The following is a 17,563-nucleotide window of genomic DNA, read 5'->3' as shown; positions in this document are numbered from 1 at the left end:
CTGAGACAGATCTGGTCCCTCTTCCAAGGAGCTCTCTGCCTAATGGGTGACAAGGATGAGCAAACTGGAAATGATGACATGATGTGATAAATGCCAGGGGGAGAGAACTCCCAGGAAGTACTGCATCTGGACGTGTGGGAGAGGGGAGAGGCAAAGGCTTCCTGGAAGAAGTGATGCTCAAGTGACCTAGAGGGATGACTAGACAAAGGGGAAGAAGGACAGCAATGTTCCAGAAGGATGATCAACCCGTGCAGACCCAGGGGGAGCAAGGAAGAGTTTTTCAGTTAAGCCAGAGGGAGTTATAAAGGACAATTAGAGATGAGGCTGAAGAGGGCCTGAGAAGTACAATACACAGGGCTTTGAGGCCCTGGTATGGATTTTGGACTTTATCCCAAGAATAAAAGAAGCTGAAAATATCTCCTTTGTATTGCAGAAAGATCAATTTGGATAAAGAACAGATTGGGAGGAAGAAGGTAAGAGAGCAGTTAGGAGGCTACTGAAGAACTACAGGCAAGAAGTGATGACTTGAACCGGTGTAGGGTGGTGTGGATGCAAAATAGTAAACAAATTCCAGAGATAGCAAGGAGGCAGAATTGATAGGATTTGGTCAGTCATTGGCCATAAAGGGAGAGAGTGGGGAATAGAAGTTAAAAGATTGTGCCCAGGTTACTAAATGTGTGGAGCTGACACTTATTGAGACACTGGAGTGGGGTTGGGAGAGAGAAAATAAGTTTTGTGTTGGACATGGTGACTGAAGAAATTAGGAGACATCTCAAGAGGGAACCAACTGTGAAGAATACTAATATTTAGAATAAGCAATAAGAAGATGAAAAGACCATACGAGACTGAAAAGGTAAGCCAGAAAGGTAAGCCAAGGAAACCAGAAAAGCAGTGTGTCATGGAAGCCACTGATACAGAATGCTTCAAGAATCAAAGTGGTCAACAGTGTGAAATGTTGGCAACAAATCTAGAGTAATAAGAAACTAATAAGCACTCACTGGATTCAGGGCAAGGAGGTCAAGGACTCCCATTGGGGAGCAGTTTCAATGGAATAATGGGGACTAAAGCCAGGCTTTGGCTCCAGAAGTGACTGCAAATGAGGTTATTTACCATTATTTTCTTTTTAAATCAGACTCACCTGAGCATTATGAATGCTGAGAAACCTATAAAGGAGGGGAATGAGAGAGGGAGGGAGAGATTTAAGCCTCAGGGGAATCAGGATGGAGAAGAAAAAGAGGAATAGAAGACTGCAGTAGAGTACAGAAAAGACCACAGGTGGCAGAAAGTTTGAATTCCAAGATCTCCCACTACTTACTATGTAATTTACATAGTGAGAATAAGCTGAATGTGTTGCCAATCACAATGAAGTTTTAGTTTGCACAATTCAAGATTAAGTTAGAACTCTTTCAGCGATGTCTTATTTTATATCTCTGCCTACTGTGCTCACTTGAAATACAACTTTCTCAACTTGCACAATTGAAGATCAAGAAACAGATCTTTACATGAAAACTAAACCCTGCAAGCAAGAAGGTACTCTCTAGAATTCCCATTCATCCCTTTTCAACTGAGGTACCTTAAAAGTTCAAATACACTGACATCCTATCCTATATAATAAAAGCCTAATATGCTAAGTGTCTGGTTGTCCGCTCGTCCGTTCAACCAATCAAAGCGTAATGTGCTAATGATATGCTAAGGCCGCTCAACCGCTTGCTATGACATGCACTGACCACCAGGAGGCAGATGCTCCGACTGGTAGGTTAGCTTGCTGCTGGGGTCTGCCTGATTGGGACTGAGTGAGATGGACTGGACACCCTGGAGCCCTCCCGCGGTCCCTCCCTGGCTGGCCAACCTCCCGCATCCCTCCCCGGTCCCGATTGTGCACCGGTGGGGTCCCTCGGCCTGGTCTGTGCCCTCTCAAAATCCAGGACCCCTTGGGGGATGTTTCAGACTGATCCCGCAGGTCAGACCAGGGGACCCCACTGGTGTACAAATTCGTGCACCAGGCCTCTAGTATGTATATAAACATCCTATGGTCTTTCTCTATCCTAGCTCACTGTTTCCCATACTTGAGTGCCCCAAACTATGTATTTTCACTAGGTCTGTGAATGAGAAAATTTAAGGAATTTTTGAAAAGTAAATTTGACTTGGGATTTCCTCCATTTTATATAGGAGAAAGTGTGGTTTAAGGAGATTTATAAAGAAAGATAAGAAAGGAGACTAGTTAATATGTAGTTTTTGACCATCTATTTATTAAGCATTTAATTTGAGCTCCACCAGCATTGTAAGACTAGAAAAAGGGCATAAGAAAGCCCCTGCCTTTGAGGAGCTTGCACAATTGCATGAAAGACAGGATCCATGGGAAAAATAAAAATGAAATCAAACAGAAAGGTGGATACAGATTAAAAAGGCTTGCCAGGTTGAGAACTGAAAGTTTGAGTACTTTTGGTTTTTTAGTGGCAAATTTCAATTTATACCATACAACACCATTTTATAAAGCACTTTGAATCATACTTTTATACTTGGATCACACTTTTTATACAGCACACTTGGATCATATTATTGCATTTGCTCCAATTTTTTCACAATAATTATTTCTTTTCTCTTGCTGCATTATGTATAGTTTTAAGTGACCTTAAATCAGTGGTTCTCAACCTTCTGGCCCTTTAAATACAGTTCCTCATGTTGTGACCCAACCATAAAATTATTTTTGTTGCTCTTTCATAACTGTAATGTTGCTACTGTTATGAATCGTAATGTAAATATCTGATGTGCAGGATGGTCTTAGGCGACCCCTGTGAAAGGGTCGTTTGACCCCCAAGGGGTCGCGACTCACAGGTTGAGAACCACTGCCTTAAATCCTTCTTCAAGCAAGCAAAGTAGAAATAAGCACAGAGGATATTTGTGATGTAAGGGAGAAACCATATCACCTATGATGATCTGACTGGTATTGAAGAGGGAATTAAGTTCTTTAACACGTTAAGCACCATGTCAGTCACTGGTGACTGACACTATACTTTCCATCTGGACCGGTCAGTCACTGGTGCCGCCAGCATATCGGTGAAATTGGACATTGTGGGCTAAACGGAAAGGAAGACAAAACAGGCTTGGTGCTTAACGTGTTAATAAAATTCCTAAGGGGACATTGTTCAATTTGATGTCAAAATGATATCACTATCCTATCCTATATAATAAAAGGCTAATATGCAAATAGACCGAACAGCAGAACAACCAACCAGTTGCTATGATGTGTGCTGACCACCAGGAGGCGCGCCTGGAACATGGCGGACGTTGGCAGCAGGTGGCAGAGCACAAAACATGTTGGGCATCGGCTGCAGCGGGATGGTGGAGCAGGTGAGTGGGGGCGCCAGACCAAGGCGGGGCACTGGTTGTTGTCATCGGGGAGAGCCTCTGGTGGTTATTGAAAATTCTTTGCTCCTGTGTGCCACGGTCAAGCCTGGTGCTCGCACCTACTGCCAGTGCCGGCCCCACTCACACCCGCTGCCAGCACCTGGCGATGGCCCCACTCACACCTGCAGCTGGTGCCAGAGCTGCTGCTCATACCTGCTGCCGGCGCCCAGTGCTGGCCCCAATCGCTCGGCACCGTCAGCGGTGCTAGCGGTGGCTGCCAGCCCCAACCACCCCCGAGGGCTTCTTCACCTCCCCCTGCTCCTGAGGGGCAATCGGGACAGCAGCCATCGCTTGCACATGCTGATGGTACCAGCCCCGCTTGCACCCACTGCTGGCGCTGGCACCAATTGCTCCGCTTCATCAGCAGGTGTGAGTGGGGCCAGTGCCATCAGTGCGTGGGAGTGGCGGCAGTGGGAGTGGGACTACAGGCAGACAGGGACCGGGGCCACGGCGGGAGGGGCTGGGTGAGGGCGCAGAGGATGGGTTGAGACCCACCCCTGTGCCCACCACAGCCTCTTGGCCCACAGTTCCTTTCAAGGTGAACGAATTCGTGCACTGGGCCCCTGGTAGTATAATAATTCTCTAAAGACAAGAATTCCAGGTGAATGCACCACAATTAGAAATCGGTATATAGTGTGGTATGCCATGAACACTGGACTAAAATTAAGAGAACTCAGTTCTCATTCAGCCTAGTCACTAACTAAACAATTATGTAACTGTGGGTAAATCACCTGTAAAAAGATGGGGTTGAACAATTACCAAGGACCCTTATACTTGGTGATTCTAGAATTGATTGTAATACTGTCCCATAGAACTTTCTGCAATGGTGAAAATGATTAATATCTGTGCTGTCCACTCTGATAGCAACCAGACACCTGGCTATTGAGCCTGTAATGTGTGGTTAGTCTGAGTGAAGAAGTAAAAGTTTTAAATTTTATTTCACTTTTATCAATTGAGATGTAAATAGCCACATGTAGTCATTAGCTATCCCAGTGAATAGTGCAGAAAGGTCTATAAAATTTATAACATGCAATTTATACCAAAAATATAAGTTTGGAGGTGGGCAATTTTTAGAAAGCAAAATTAACATATACTCAGGGGAAAAGGCAGATTAAAAGGTAGTTACCTTAAATGAGAGGAGAAATTTAGAACTCTTTCAGTGATGCGTCTTATTTTATATCTCTGCCTACTGTGCTCACTTGAAACACACCTTTCCCTTCTCTTTCTCTCATGCACAGCAAGCATTAACACAGTTTCAAGTGCAGCGCAGACAAGATAGGGATGGATGGCCCAGGGCACTTTGAGCCAATATCAGTGACTCCTGGGAGGTTAAGGGCTCTAAGGCCTTGTCTTTATCCACAGGCGGAACAACTCCCCCTACTCAAGGGGCCCATTCTTTAATCAGAAACAACCAGAGCAAAGAAGAGTGAAACAAGTAGCTTATTGTTTACAGAGAATCTAAGTAGATAAGAGTTCCATGGTACCCTGGGATATGGGTATGTAGTCTTGTATTCTTTCTTAACAAAAAAAAAAAAAAAAAAAAAAAAAAATGCTATGCTGGGCTTAATTTCTTATTTTCATTCTGCTGCAGAATAAAGATTTTAAAAAATCTACTTTAAAATATGGCTTGCATAGGGAAGAAGAAAAAGAATATGCAAGGTATATAGGATTTTTTCCTCCTTTACCCTTAAATACTAGTCTTGAGTGTACTATAAAAGGCATGCTTATTTAAATGCAGTGAATATAAACTTTTTTTAAATCCCCAAACTTGTCTTTAATAAAACAAGCAAATAAACCATGTTTTATAGGTTGAAAAAAATCTGTACTTTAAAAATCCCTCAAGAGTAAGAATGTTAAAATTTTTGTGATCATTGCCCACAGTGACAAATATAATTACTAGCACAGAGTAGGTGCTCAATATTTCTCAAATACTGTAAATAAATGAGCTTTGCCATTCAATTCAATAAATATTTATAAATGACTACTATGTATTTTATTGTTTAATTTTTTAAAAACCCTCAGAGAAAAATGATTTTCCCTTTAGCATACCCTGAAATGTACTTACCTGGAGAATCTCTGCTGAATGCAGTCAAAGCTGCCTTGAGGGTTGTCTTTACCCACATTTGACAAATAGAAGTTAAATGTATGCACTTCATTGATGGGATCATTTCTGGGAATTTTGACAAGCTAAAAGGAGGAAAAAGAGAAAAACACCTCAAATTATAAATTTTCTATAAAATGATCTGATGGCTGACTGTCTTTCAAGTAACGTTCACTTTATGCCCGAGCCCTATTTTGCATTTAAGTTACCCAATCATCTAAGAAATCTGGCAAGTATATCTATAACTCACCATATTCTCATGTCCACTTTTTACCCTAAAGTGCCAGTAATCACTTCTACTCAGCAATTAGTTTATGAGAGGAACCATCTTCATTGCAAATAAGCAAATAATTACAATTCACACGAAAGAGTTACTAGAGAATTGGCCAGAAAATTCGTCTTCTTTTGAGCTACACAGGTTCTGTTTGGCTGATATGACCTTTTGCTGAATAGCTTCTAGATATTTAAATGCTCTCTATGATAGCTGTGGCCTATGCAGCTTATTTGATTGAGTGTCATCCCATGCATTGAAAGGTTGCTGGTCCGATTACTGGCCAGGCCACATGCCCAGGTTGCAGGTTGGGATGCAAACAATAGATGTTCCTCTCACATTGATGTTTCTCCCTCTCTTCCCTTCCTCTCCTTCTAAAATCAGTTTTAAAGAACACATTTAAATGCTTTCTAAGATAAAGTCCATGTCCCAATCTTTTGCTCTTTTATTATATATACATATTTAATTTAAATCTTCCTACTTTGAGTAATATTTTTGAATAATATCTAGCAGCATAAGGTGAATGCCATAATTACATTTACAGCAAAATGAACCCCTCATTCATCCTTATGCTTATAGAACTGGGTCAGCAGCCTACTGAGATGGTTTTGCAAGGCACAGTGAGGCTGAGCCCCAGGCAACACTGTGAAACAGAGTATGTTTTCCATGCTCTTGCTCAAAGTCTGGTTTCTCTGCTAGATGAGGGAAGGGATAGGACTGCTCTAGACAACTGAGCCCCTGCACCAGGATCATATTCCTGGCACATGGTAAAAGCTTCATAAACATCTGTGAACAAATGAACTGGAACATTCTCACTGTCTTTCAGCTGTTCCACTCTTTCCAGCTCCTGAAACCTTTCTTCCCTTGGGTCTGCAGGGGCCACCATGGGGACAATTAAAAAAAGGATTTGTTGGCACAAATGTAAAATATGACATCCTGCTGTCCAGCCCCCATATACACATAGTCTTAGTAATTTAGTACAAAACCGGGAGGGGAAAGTGCTGTATAATTCTCATTCTTCTCCCCCCATCTGTCCTTTCCATGATTGGAAGATTAAGACTCAGAGTTAACTGGCTGTCGGGGGTGTGTGGATGCACACACATACACATACACACACTCATTAATGTGCTAATAAATATAAGTATGTATGACCTCTACATCAGTGGTTTTTAGAGCTGCAGCAATGCAGATGGTACAAACTGACCTAATCTCAGGCGCTTCCTGGAAAAGATCTGAATAAGATGTCATCAAGTGATCTTTATATCTTTAAAATTTCAAAAGCTTAAATTACATGGTCTATAGATGTAGTGTATCTAATTTCCTAAAGATGGTACAAATTAGATACAAATTTTATTTGTGTCAATATCTAAATATACTCTTACAAATAAAATGGATATACAAAGAAGTACTAATGTTTATAGCTGGTAAGTCTGCATAACAGTTTGGTCCCATGGGCAGTAAAGCAGGAGACTGACTTAGTGGAAAGAGCAGGTTGTACATGACAATTTAGGCAGGCAGGGGTAGGGTAGGGTAGAGGGAATGGAGACTTCAGAACTAAAACAAGAGGGAACCAGAGCCTGTTGGTCCACTCTGTGGAACTGTTAAGGCCATAGCTAAGGTGGGATTTGAAAGCTTGTCTAATCAAGGGCAATAAATGAGACATTTCAGAGACTAGACGTGAGGAAACTTGCGAATACTCATCACTCATCTCTCTAACATATAGGAGCCTATTCCACAATGAAATAGCAGTCAGTCCTTTCTTCCAGAATGGTCACAAAGCATTTCTTATCAACTGGCCTTTGAATTTACGGAATATGAAAATGAAATTACTGTTATTAGTGGGCCTAGGGTCAACTTCTAGGGACTGGGCTAGCCACCGCGGGAAAATAAATTCTGAAGTTTGATTTAGAAACCATCTTGGAAGAGTATCCCTTTAGCGATAGGAACTTCTCAATTTTAATTATAGTATTTTAAGCTTTTTGTATAGCTAAGTGGGTATAACTTTATATTTAGGTATTCTAAATATGGTCAGCTTGAAATTTTTAGCTAAATGCCTTAAGAATGAAATATTTTAAAAGTATCTAAGACTATGATTCCAAACAGCTTCTTATTCAAGATGAAGAATATAAAAATATACCACCATGTTCTGGGTACCTGAAAAAGTAGATTTTAAATTTCATTCCAAAAATGAAAGATTGAAAATCAAAGATTTAGGACCACATTCCACAACCCTCCTCCCAAACTCCAGTCTACCTTTGATAAAAAGCTCTGAAGAAAAAGTTTCAGGAAACTTTCAGACATTTATAATTAACATAAACACTGTATTCCGAGATTTGTAAGTCAAGGCTTCTAATTATTCCGAGATACAAGCTCAGGCATGTGGCAATGGAATACTGTCTGAAAGGTCATTTCAACATCAAGTCACAGATCTCCTATTTACATAAGGATGTAGGGCAGAAATGCAATGTGCACACTGCTGCAAATTTCTCACATGGGTGTGCTAACATCTGCTTAAAAGCCATTGGTACCTTACTGTAGGGGTTACTTACCCTTAAGTCAAATACTTTCTACTCAATATTAGATTGAGGTAACACACTAGATTAAAAATAAGACCATCAGGTTTTTCTTAAACATTTATTTAAAATAAATGCTTTACTCTTTTGTGGGTATTACAAATGATTTAAACTTACAGAAGCTTTTCTTGGACAGTAACTCTGAGTTTTAATTTCGAGCCTTTCCTGCTAAGGTGACTATAAACACACAATGAAATGCTTGTGACCTAGCAGTACCACAGCTTGATATGATAATGCTTGGTCTTTAAAGCAGACCCATAGTGCTGACAGGCCTTAGAAATCATCTAGCTGAATTTCTTCATTTCATAGAAAAGGAACAGAGAGAGGTTCAGTGACTTGCTCAAGGGTTATGACTCTATTTAAAATTGCAACTCCTTACTCCCGACCTCCTAACCCTGCCCCCATGTTTGTCTAGGGCACTTAGTACTGGCACTAAATCACAAAGTATGTTTATTCTCTTTTTCCCCTGACTATAATAGAATCCTTGGAAAGATGGAGACTTTTGTCTGGTTTGTTCCCTGTATATATCACCAGCATCTTGAACAATGTGTGGCACAAAGCAGTCACTCCATACATGTTTGTTGAATGAATGAAAATGTTGATTAATGCCTGAGCTAGTTCTAGAACAACTAATGTGTCTGCTCTCTTTCCTCCAATATTTCCAAAGCATGTTGAAAAGTTTCCTTATATGAAAAAGGGGTTCTGTCTTCAAATAAATTTGGGAAATGCCTGGTTAAACTAAACAACTTTCTTTGCTATAAGTCCTTTCAAATTAGTCGTTTCCCAATTTGTATGACCTCAGAACACATCTCTTCTGATATCTCAGGAGGCCAGCTTGGCTCATAGTATTATTTGACTACGATATCTACTATTTTGCTACATATACACTATATATCTTACTTTGGGTATGGATAAAGATTGCTACAAACATCTAAACTTTAGAATTCCCTGTTGTTCTCAAATCCTTTCCACACTTTTAATGATTCTGTCAGTTTAGCTAGAGGAGTGCATTTGCATGTACTGTTCAGGTGTCAGAGTTTAGGGGCAACATAAAACATCTAGAATCAGAACAGAAAATAGAAACCTCAACCTGAAAGCCACAAGTCCTATTTTTCAAACTAGAGCTGTCGTTATGACTTAAGGCCTAACATTATGGGTTTAGGAAGGAAAACAAAAAGGCCTCTCAGATCAGCACAGATGTGGAAACCAAAGGGGTAAGTTTGGGAGAGTAGGAAAGGCAGGGTATCTTTCACTGGCAATAAAAAATATGAAGTAGCATTACAGAAACCAATAAGAAATAAATATTCCCACTGACAGAGAATGGCAGGGGTAGATAGGGTCCCATACATGCTAGAAATACCTGAAATTTCCACATGACACTTTACCGAGACAACTAGTGCAAAATGCTAAATTTCCTACCACAAAAAGAAAATACTGGCAGTTATTAAAAAATTTAGGCCATGTAGCAATGAGCATGTATAATTCAGGAAAAAGCAAGTCCACTTATTTCCTTGTATTCTTTGTCTTTAGCAAGATGTATATTAAAGAAAAAAGTAAAGTACAATATCTTTCCCTATTATTCACATAACTTCTTTAGATCCAGTTATTAAAATTTCTTACAAAGTTCTTGATGAAAGGATAGAATAAGCTGATACTGAGCTTTCTTGGTTATGTTACTTCTATAGGATATATGGTTTATTAGAAAAATCATTTCTTGAGAATTACATTTTCATCCCTAATATATTCTTTCAAATTCATGACCATTTTGGAGAAACCATTGATGGCAATATTTCAAAACTAATTTTAATTGGTTATGAATAAGCAATAACATTTATAGAAATAAAGTGCTAATTTTTAAAAGTCAAATACACCCAACTTACTATATAATTAAAACTAAAAACAAAAAACACACAACTGTCCTGAGTAATTTTTGGCTCTGTTAATATGAAATCAGACTTCTAAATGTGTCTAATAAGATGACACTGATTGATGGATTTGTTCACTTAATTCATTTATTCCACAAATATTAACTGAGTGCCCACTGTGTCAGGCACTATTTTAGTTTCTGTGATACATTAATAAATAAAACTGACAAAGATCCCTGCATTGAGGTACATATGTATAGAAATCCAGGAGTGAGATGATGGTGACTTGGACCAGGAAATGGGGAGAAGTAGATGGATTTGGGATACAATCTGCAAGATTCCTAGACATACTGAATGTGAGGAATGAAAAAAAGAGAGAAATCAAGGATAACACTAATGTGTTTTCCCTTAAAAGAACGGAGTTGCGTGTGTGTATTCAAATATATTTATGTGTCTATATATGTGTATATAGTATCTAGAATATGATAATGAGTGTATTAATGTAACTAAATCAATCCATACTAGGTAAGTGCATTAAAATACAAATGACCAATGCTGGTTTCACCAGCTAAAAGGGGGCTTCAGAGTGAGTTCTGTTATGACTCATTTTGTAGTGTCATGGCTAAAAATTATTTAGAAAAGACCAGGTGGCTGGGTCTTTTGGTTGGTAGCTGGGTATTTCCAGGAAAAAAAAAAAAAGGTGGGTGTATGTTTGACAGTTATTGGCAGAGGAAATATGCAAATAGCAAATACTAGAGATACTATATCAGGGTAAAGGTATACAGATTATGAAACATGAGAGAATAGAAAATCTGTATTTGAAAATTACTGTAAAACTGATTTAAACGCCAAAGTAACTTTTAGAAGGAAAGTGAGAGAGCCACTAAGAGAAACTAAGAAGTCTGTTCAATCCACATCATGGCTATTAATCCACAAGTCTTTCTTTGATAGCAAAAACTAAAACCTCTCATTTAGTTCTGTAACTATCATAAAACTGCTTTTCATTTTCATTTTATTAATCAGTCCCTTCTAAAACTTAAGTATATTCCTTAGAATCAATGCTTATTTATAGAAAAGAATTCCCATCTTATCCCTAAATCTGCCCACCCTCCCACATCATCCATCTCCCAGTTCATAAACTGCTATTCATCTAGTGACTGAGGTTACTGGCATCCTGGGGAGTCAACTGGACTCTTCTCTCACACCACTGAACACTCCTCAACATCCAGATAACCATAGCCCTACTGCTTTTACTTCCTAAATGATCTCTCAAATGTATGTTCTCATCTCCTTCCTCTGCTTTGGGTCAATATCACCTTTTGCTTGGACAATTGTCTTTCAATTTCCACTTCTGCCTGTTCTTGGTCCCATCTTCTAATCATTCAGCTGCCTAAACTAGTCTCATAAAATGCCCATGTCAGTCCCAAGAATAATTTATTTCTTCACGGTTCCCTACTACATATATACCATATAGTCTAAGCTCTTTAATAGAGCATATGAGGTTCCTTCTCAATAGAAGGGCCTGACTCTCCACTTATATTTGATGTCCCCACTTCTTGTCTTGGCTTGTGCTAACTTATCCTTTTTTTAAGACTCATCTCATAAACCCTTCCCTCAGGGACATTTCCTTCACCAGGGAGATAGGTTTAGAAGCCCCCTGTCAGGGTTCCCACAGCCCTCTGGGTCCACCTCTACTGCTGCCTTCACTAGACTGCATGCCAAGTACCTGTTTATGTGTCATCCTCCCCACAAACTTCGAGTTCTTTGGGGGCAAGGACCATAGTTTTACTTTTACATGTATTTGGACACAGAAAATACCTAATAAAAATATATTGGATTCATGTGAAGAAACTTGGGTTTAGATTAAGTTCACTCAGAAGAAGCCTTATGATAAGGACACTAAAAAAGTAGAGATGTAGCTGAAATCGATCACTTAAGAGTCTGTGGAAAACCAGATCTTTCAGAACAGGCAAAAGTAAATAACAAAATGAAAGGAGAAGAAAAAAAAAATCCCACACAGTTGCCTGCTGTGTGGTACAAATATCAGGATGAGAACGTTTCTGGCCTCTTGTGCTATATTTAGCCCTAAAACCTAGACCAAGTAGCTTCCTGGGTTTGTGGAACTTAAATTTATAAGTTTTATTTTATTTTTTAAGTATCTTTATTAAACACTCACAAAATACTCTGGCCTCCCCAAATTCCATTTGAAAATAATGATACAGCATCTTTAAGCCACTTTATATTTTAAAGGATTTAGGGAGACCACAGTAAATAATTATCAATTTAGTAATTCTCCTGGTCAAGCAGGAAATAGAATTTTGTTTTAAAAATGGTTTCTTCAAAACAAAACCCAAACCTGAGTTCTACAAGGAAAAATATCTTAAATGTGTTTGTCAATTTCCAAATTCATTGCCAATCTTCTCCTTTTCTTGCTCTCTTGGAGTCTTGAGGAAAACTTTTTCTGTCATACCAGGAGGAACTGCTGCAGAAACATCGGTGGGAAGAAAACTGACGCATGGCAGTCAGAGACAGTTGTGTAAGTCTGACTCTAGGGGAGAGACTGATACTTGACAGTTGTGAACCCTCAAGATTAAGTTGCTGAAAGTGACCCAGGCCCTAGATTTTGCAATACACATGGTTTCACCCCAACTCAATCAATGTTATGATGAAAACTTGTAAATTGAGTCACATAAATAATATTTAAGTCTGAAGACTATTTCTATACAGATTTGGAAGTATATTTAACTCTTAATTCTCCATTTTTCAACATCAATAATAGCCAAACCTTTTTTAAAGCTATAGAACAATATTTTTAAAAAATCTTATGGGGATGCCCTAGCTGGTTTGGCTCAGTGGACAGAGTGTCAGCCTGCGGACCGAAGGGTCCCAGGTTTGATTCCAGTCGAGGGCACATGCTGAGGTTGCCAGCTCAATCCCCAGTAGGGAGCATGCAGGAGGCAGCCAATCAATGATTCTCTCTCATCATTGATGTTTCTATCTCTCTCTCCCTTCCTCTCTGAAATCAATAAAAATATATTTTAAAAAAAATCTTATGGGGAAACCAACCACATATTACAAACAGAGTCAGAGCTACTCCGGGTGAGGAAAGGAATAGCGAGTGCCTGGGAATGCTAAGGCAGCCTCAATGATAACATCACAAAATCTCCAGGCTCGGGACCAAAGACACAAAACCACTGCTCTACACTAAGGAAAAAGAAATAGCAACAAGATGTAACATAGCCAGGGATATAACTGTATTAATTTAATTTTAGTTACATCTTAAATGACAAACATGACAGATTGTTTACAAAATATGAACTCTTCTGTGCTTTTATGCTAATTAGTGCCAAATACTTGAAGGATTCCAAAGATAGGAAATGGTGTCCTACTGCCTTGTTCTCTTTGCTTTTAAAAATGTTTTCTTTATTATTGGATCAGCTTGTATTTCCAGTTCAAAGGTGGGTTTCCCTCAATGTTATAAGAAAAAAGTAAGAACTCTCTTACACACACATGAAAGGGGGAAGTGCAAATAGACTACATCCGGTGTGCTAGGTCATGAGCTCTGCAGCAAATTGCCAGTTTCCAAGTCTGACTCCAGAGTCTCACCTGCGTTACTTGTAACTTAACCTCTTTAATCCTGTTTCCTCATCAGTACAATGATATTACTTTGTATGGTTGTTGTGAAGTTTAAAAAGATAAACGTATCTAACCACCATTCTCTGATTGAATCAGGACTAATCCTGTGTAGTGATAAATGTTAGACTTGTTGTGGTGATCACTTGCAATATATACAAATATCAAATCTATATATACAAATATCAAATATACAAATATATACAAATATTATGTTGTATACCTGAAACTAAGATAATGTTGTATGTCAATTATAGCTTAGTAATAAAAGAATAGGTAAGAAAAAAAGATAACCCATCTAAGGTACTTGGCAAAATATCTAGCACATAATATGTGTCCAAAAATGTTTGCTCTGATGATGTAAAGACAATATTAGGGAGCTCACACTCTGATTTCAGCCTGTTTGATTCAAGCACACACATACCTTCCTTAACATAATGATGCTTTTGATTTTTAAAGTAATTTTCAAATGGTAAAGGACTGGTAATAAGTGCGTTGTGGATACTCAAAAGTTGACACTTATTCTGAATCCTTGGTATTTACAAAAGTAAGGGGCTGGAAACCTTCAAGGTCATAACTTAAGGATTAGCTTAAACAAGCTAGAAGAAGCTATCTGGGCAAATAATCCAAAAGACTAGCAATATTTCTAACTGTTCTAAACTCAGAGAGAAAAGATACAAGAATGAATAAGTCACAACAGGTGTTTATGGAAGGCTGAAAAATTGCAGATGGCTGCTGCTACTCTAGAAGGGTAGTAAACACTGCTTCCCATGAGCCCTATCCATAAAAAGAAAACGCTGCCTTCAGAGTCCCAGAGAGCCCCAGATACTAGATACAGTACAACAAAGAAACAAAGAAAATAGAATTAAGGATTCTCATGGGAAACACAACTTTGTGACTACAGCATTCAATATTCATAAATGCAAACAATACTTTAAGGTTGTGTTTCTTTGCTCGTGTCAAAGCCTACAGTATTTTACATTTTATAAATCTCTTTCAAAACATCTATCCTGGAAATTGTTTCTTAGGTAAGGTTCATTTCATAAAAATGTACTTCTAGTCAGTTTTCATGTGCCAATATCCTTCAAGACTATAAAAGAAGTAAAACTATTTCTGATTTTACATGTATAAAGCTATTGATACACACAGTTCTGACCCAGACAAAAATTGCAGTTCTGATCCAGACAGAAAAAGCTAAAGGAGTTCATTACCATCAAACCAATACTACAAGAAATGTCACAAGGACTTCTTTAGGAATAAGGGAAATAAAGGATCATAAATATAAATAATAAAATGATAATAACTACATATTTAACAATAAACACTTTAAATGTAAAAGGATTAAATGCCCAATAAAAAGATATAGAATAGCTGAATGGATAAGAAAACAAGACCCATATTTATGTTGTCTATAAGAGACACAAATCAGATCAAATAACACAAACCGACCAAAATTAAAGGAATGAAAAAAAAGAAGCTGGGGTAACAATACTTATATCATACAAAACTAGACTTTAAAACAAAAGCTATAAGAAAAAAAGGACATTTCATAATGATAAGAGGATATAACTCTTGTAAACAATTATGCACCCAACATAGGAGCAACTGTATATATAAAGCAAATATCGATGGACATACAGGGTTAGGGTTAAGGTTAGGTAACTGAAAGGGAAAAAAACCCCCAGCTGTTCTGATTTCTAAGAGAATTGTTCCTTCTGATGTAAATAAGAGTCAAGTCTCTTAGATCAACTGCTTTATGACTGTAATAAATACAGAACTAAAAATATTTATTTTTAAGAACAGTATATTTAAGCTTTTGGTAAACCTATCAAAGCTATGTCTTCAAATAGAGAAAGAAATATGTTGGCAAAGGACAATGGTTTACATTTAGACAGCTAAGGTAATTAATGTATTTGGATAATTTATATTGTAAAGCATTTGCTTGATTATCTTTTAGATAATTATTTAATTCTGTTAGAAGGCAGATTCATACACACCAATGTTCCTCTAGAACAGTGGTTCTCAACCTTCCTAATGCCAAGACCCTTTAATACAGTTACTCATGTTGTGGTGACCCCCAACCATAAAATTATTTTCGTTGCTACTTCATAACTGTAATTTTGCTACTGTTATGAATCATAATGTAAATATCTGATATGCAGGATGTATTTTCATTGTTACAAATTGAACATAATTAAAGCATAGTGATTAATCACAAAAACAATATGTAATTATATATGTGTTTTCCAATGGTCTTAGGTGACCCCTGTGAAAGGGTCGTTCGACCCCCAAAGGGGTCTCGACCCACAGGTTGAGAACCGCTACTCTAGAACAATGAAACTATATGAGGTAGCAAAACATTTTATCCACTTGCCAATAACTCACTTCACTGCCCCATAAAAAAGATGGGTTCATAAGAAGTTTGTAATGTTCTTTTAAGAAAGGCAGCCCTGGCCAGGTAGCTCAATGGGTTAGAGTGTTGTCCTGATACTCCAGGGTTATGGGTTCGATCCCTGGTCAGGGCATATATAAGAATCAACCAATGAATGCATAAATAAGTGGAACAACAGATCGATGTTTCTCTTCCCTCCCCTCCCCTCCTCTCCCCTCCCCTCCTCTTTTCTCTCTTTCTAAAATCAAGCAAATAAAAAATTAAAGGAAAAGAAAAACAGGCATTTAAAGGTAAGGGTGGAAATTCAAAAGCATTAAATTATTAGGACCATAAACAATGTAAATAGAATGACAAAATAGCAAAATATGTAAAAAGTTAGAGAAATAGAGTAATTATTTCAAAGAAAGTCCATGAATTAATAAAAACTTCTCCCCACTATAATGGGAGAAACAAAGAAAGAAATTAAAAACTCAAAACCACTCCTAGCAATATCAGATGGAGACAACACATTTGATGATACTTCATGTTGTAGTATTTTACCCATGCCAGATAGTATCAAGCAAATCATACTGTTAGTTTTTAAACATTATCAAATAATTACTTTTGAAATTTAAAAAACATGTATTCAATATTGGCCAGGGGAAACACTTCCTGACAGGCACTTAAAACAGTGGTGGAAATAGCAGAAGCAGCTTTGTGGGGTTAAGGTGGAGGTGGCAGTGGGGTGGGCAACTGGGAGACAGTTATAAATAACTTTAAAAGCATTCATACCTTCTGACCTAGTAAAGCGACATCTAGGAATCTAGCCTGAAGATACAATTAGAAATGGAGTAAAGATTTTGTTTGTTCATCATACCATTACTGTTATATAGAAACTATTAAGTAATAGGTAATGGCTAAAGAAATACTAGTGCAGCTATAAAATAAAATGTTAGGTAGCTATTTAAAAGTAAGTTTTACTATTTACTGTCAGGAAAATTCTCATGACAATGAAAAAATCAGGATATAAAAAAGCAGTAAGTACACTGTGAATGCAGTTTTTTGAAAGGTATGTGTGAATGTGGAAAAAAAACAAACTAGAAGAAATCCAACACTAAATGTTTTCCACTGTTAGAGACATTTATTATCCATCTTTATCCTTGTATGTACTTTTATAATTCTCAAATGTGCATTCATTTGTTTTTCTATCAGAAAAACAATAAATTCTGCTTTAAAAAATACTTAGAATTTAAGTTTCCACTATGACATTTGCTCTTCATGACTTAATCATGTTAAATGTTTTTGAAAAAATTACTTTTACAGACTCAGAAATTGTGAAAT

At 37.8% G+C, this 17,563-nt stretch overlaps 1 protein-coding gene across 1 annotated transcript in view; it reads right to left on the bottom strand.

Annotated features, from left to right (window-relative positions):
- ELL2 (elongation factor for RNA polymerase II 2) overlaps positions 1 to 17,563 on the bottom strand; it is a gene marked incomplete at its 5' end in the record, with an annotated part of 61,259 nt that overhangs the window by 24,714 nt on the left and 18,982 nt on the right. The window contains 1 exon segment of the mRNA XM_023756855.1: positions 5,474 to 5,595. Within this exon segment, the coding sequence (XP_023612623.1) occupies positions 5,474 to 5,595 (122 nt within the window).

This window comes from Myotis lucifugus, unplaced genomic scaffold, assembly GCF_000147115.1.
Source record: "Myotis lucifugus unplaced genomic scaffold, Myoluc2.0 scaffold_0, whole genome shotgun sequence".
Taxonomy (NCBI): Eukaryota; Metazoa; Chordata; class Mammalia; order Chiroptera; family Vespertilionidae; genus Myotis; species Myotis lucifugus.
The sequence above is the reverse complement of the archived record's forward strand: the minus strand, read 5'-3'. Positions and strand labels throughout refer to the sequence as shown.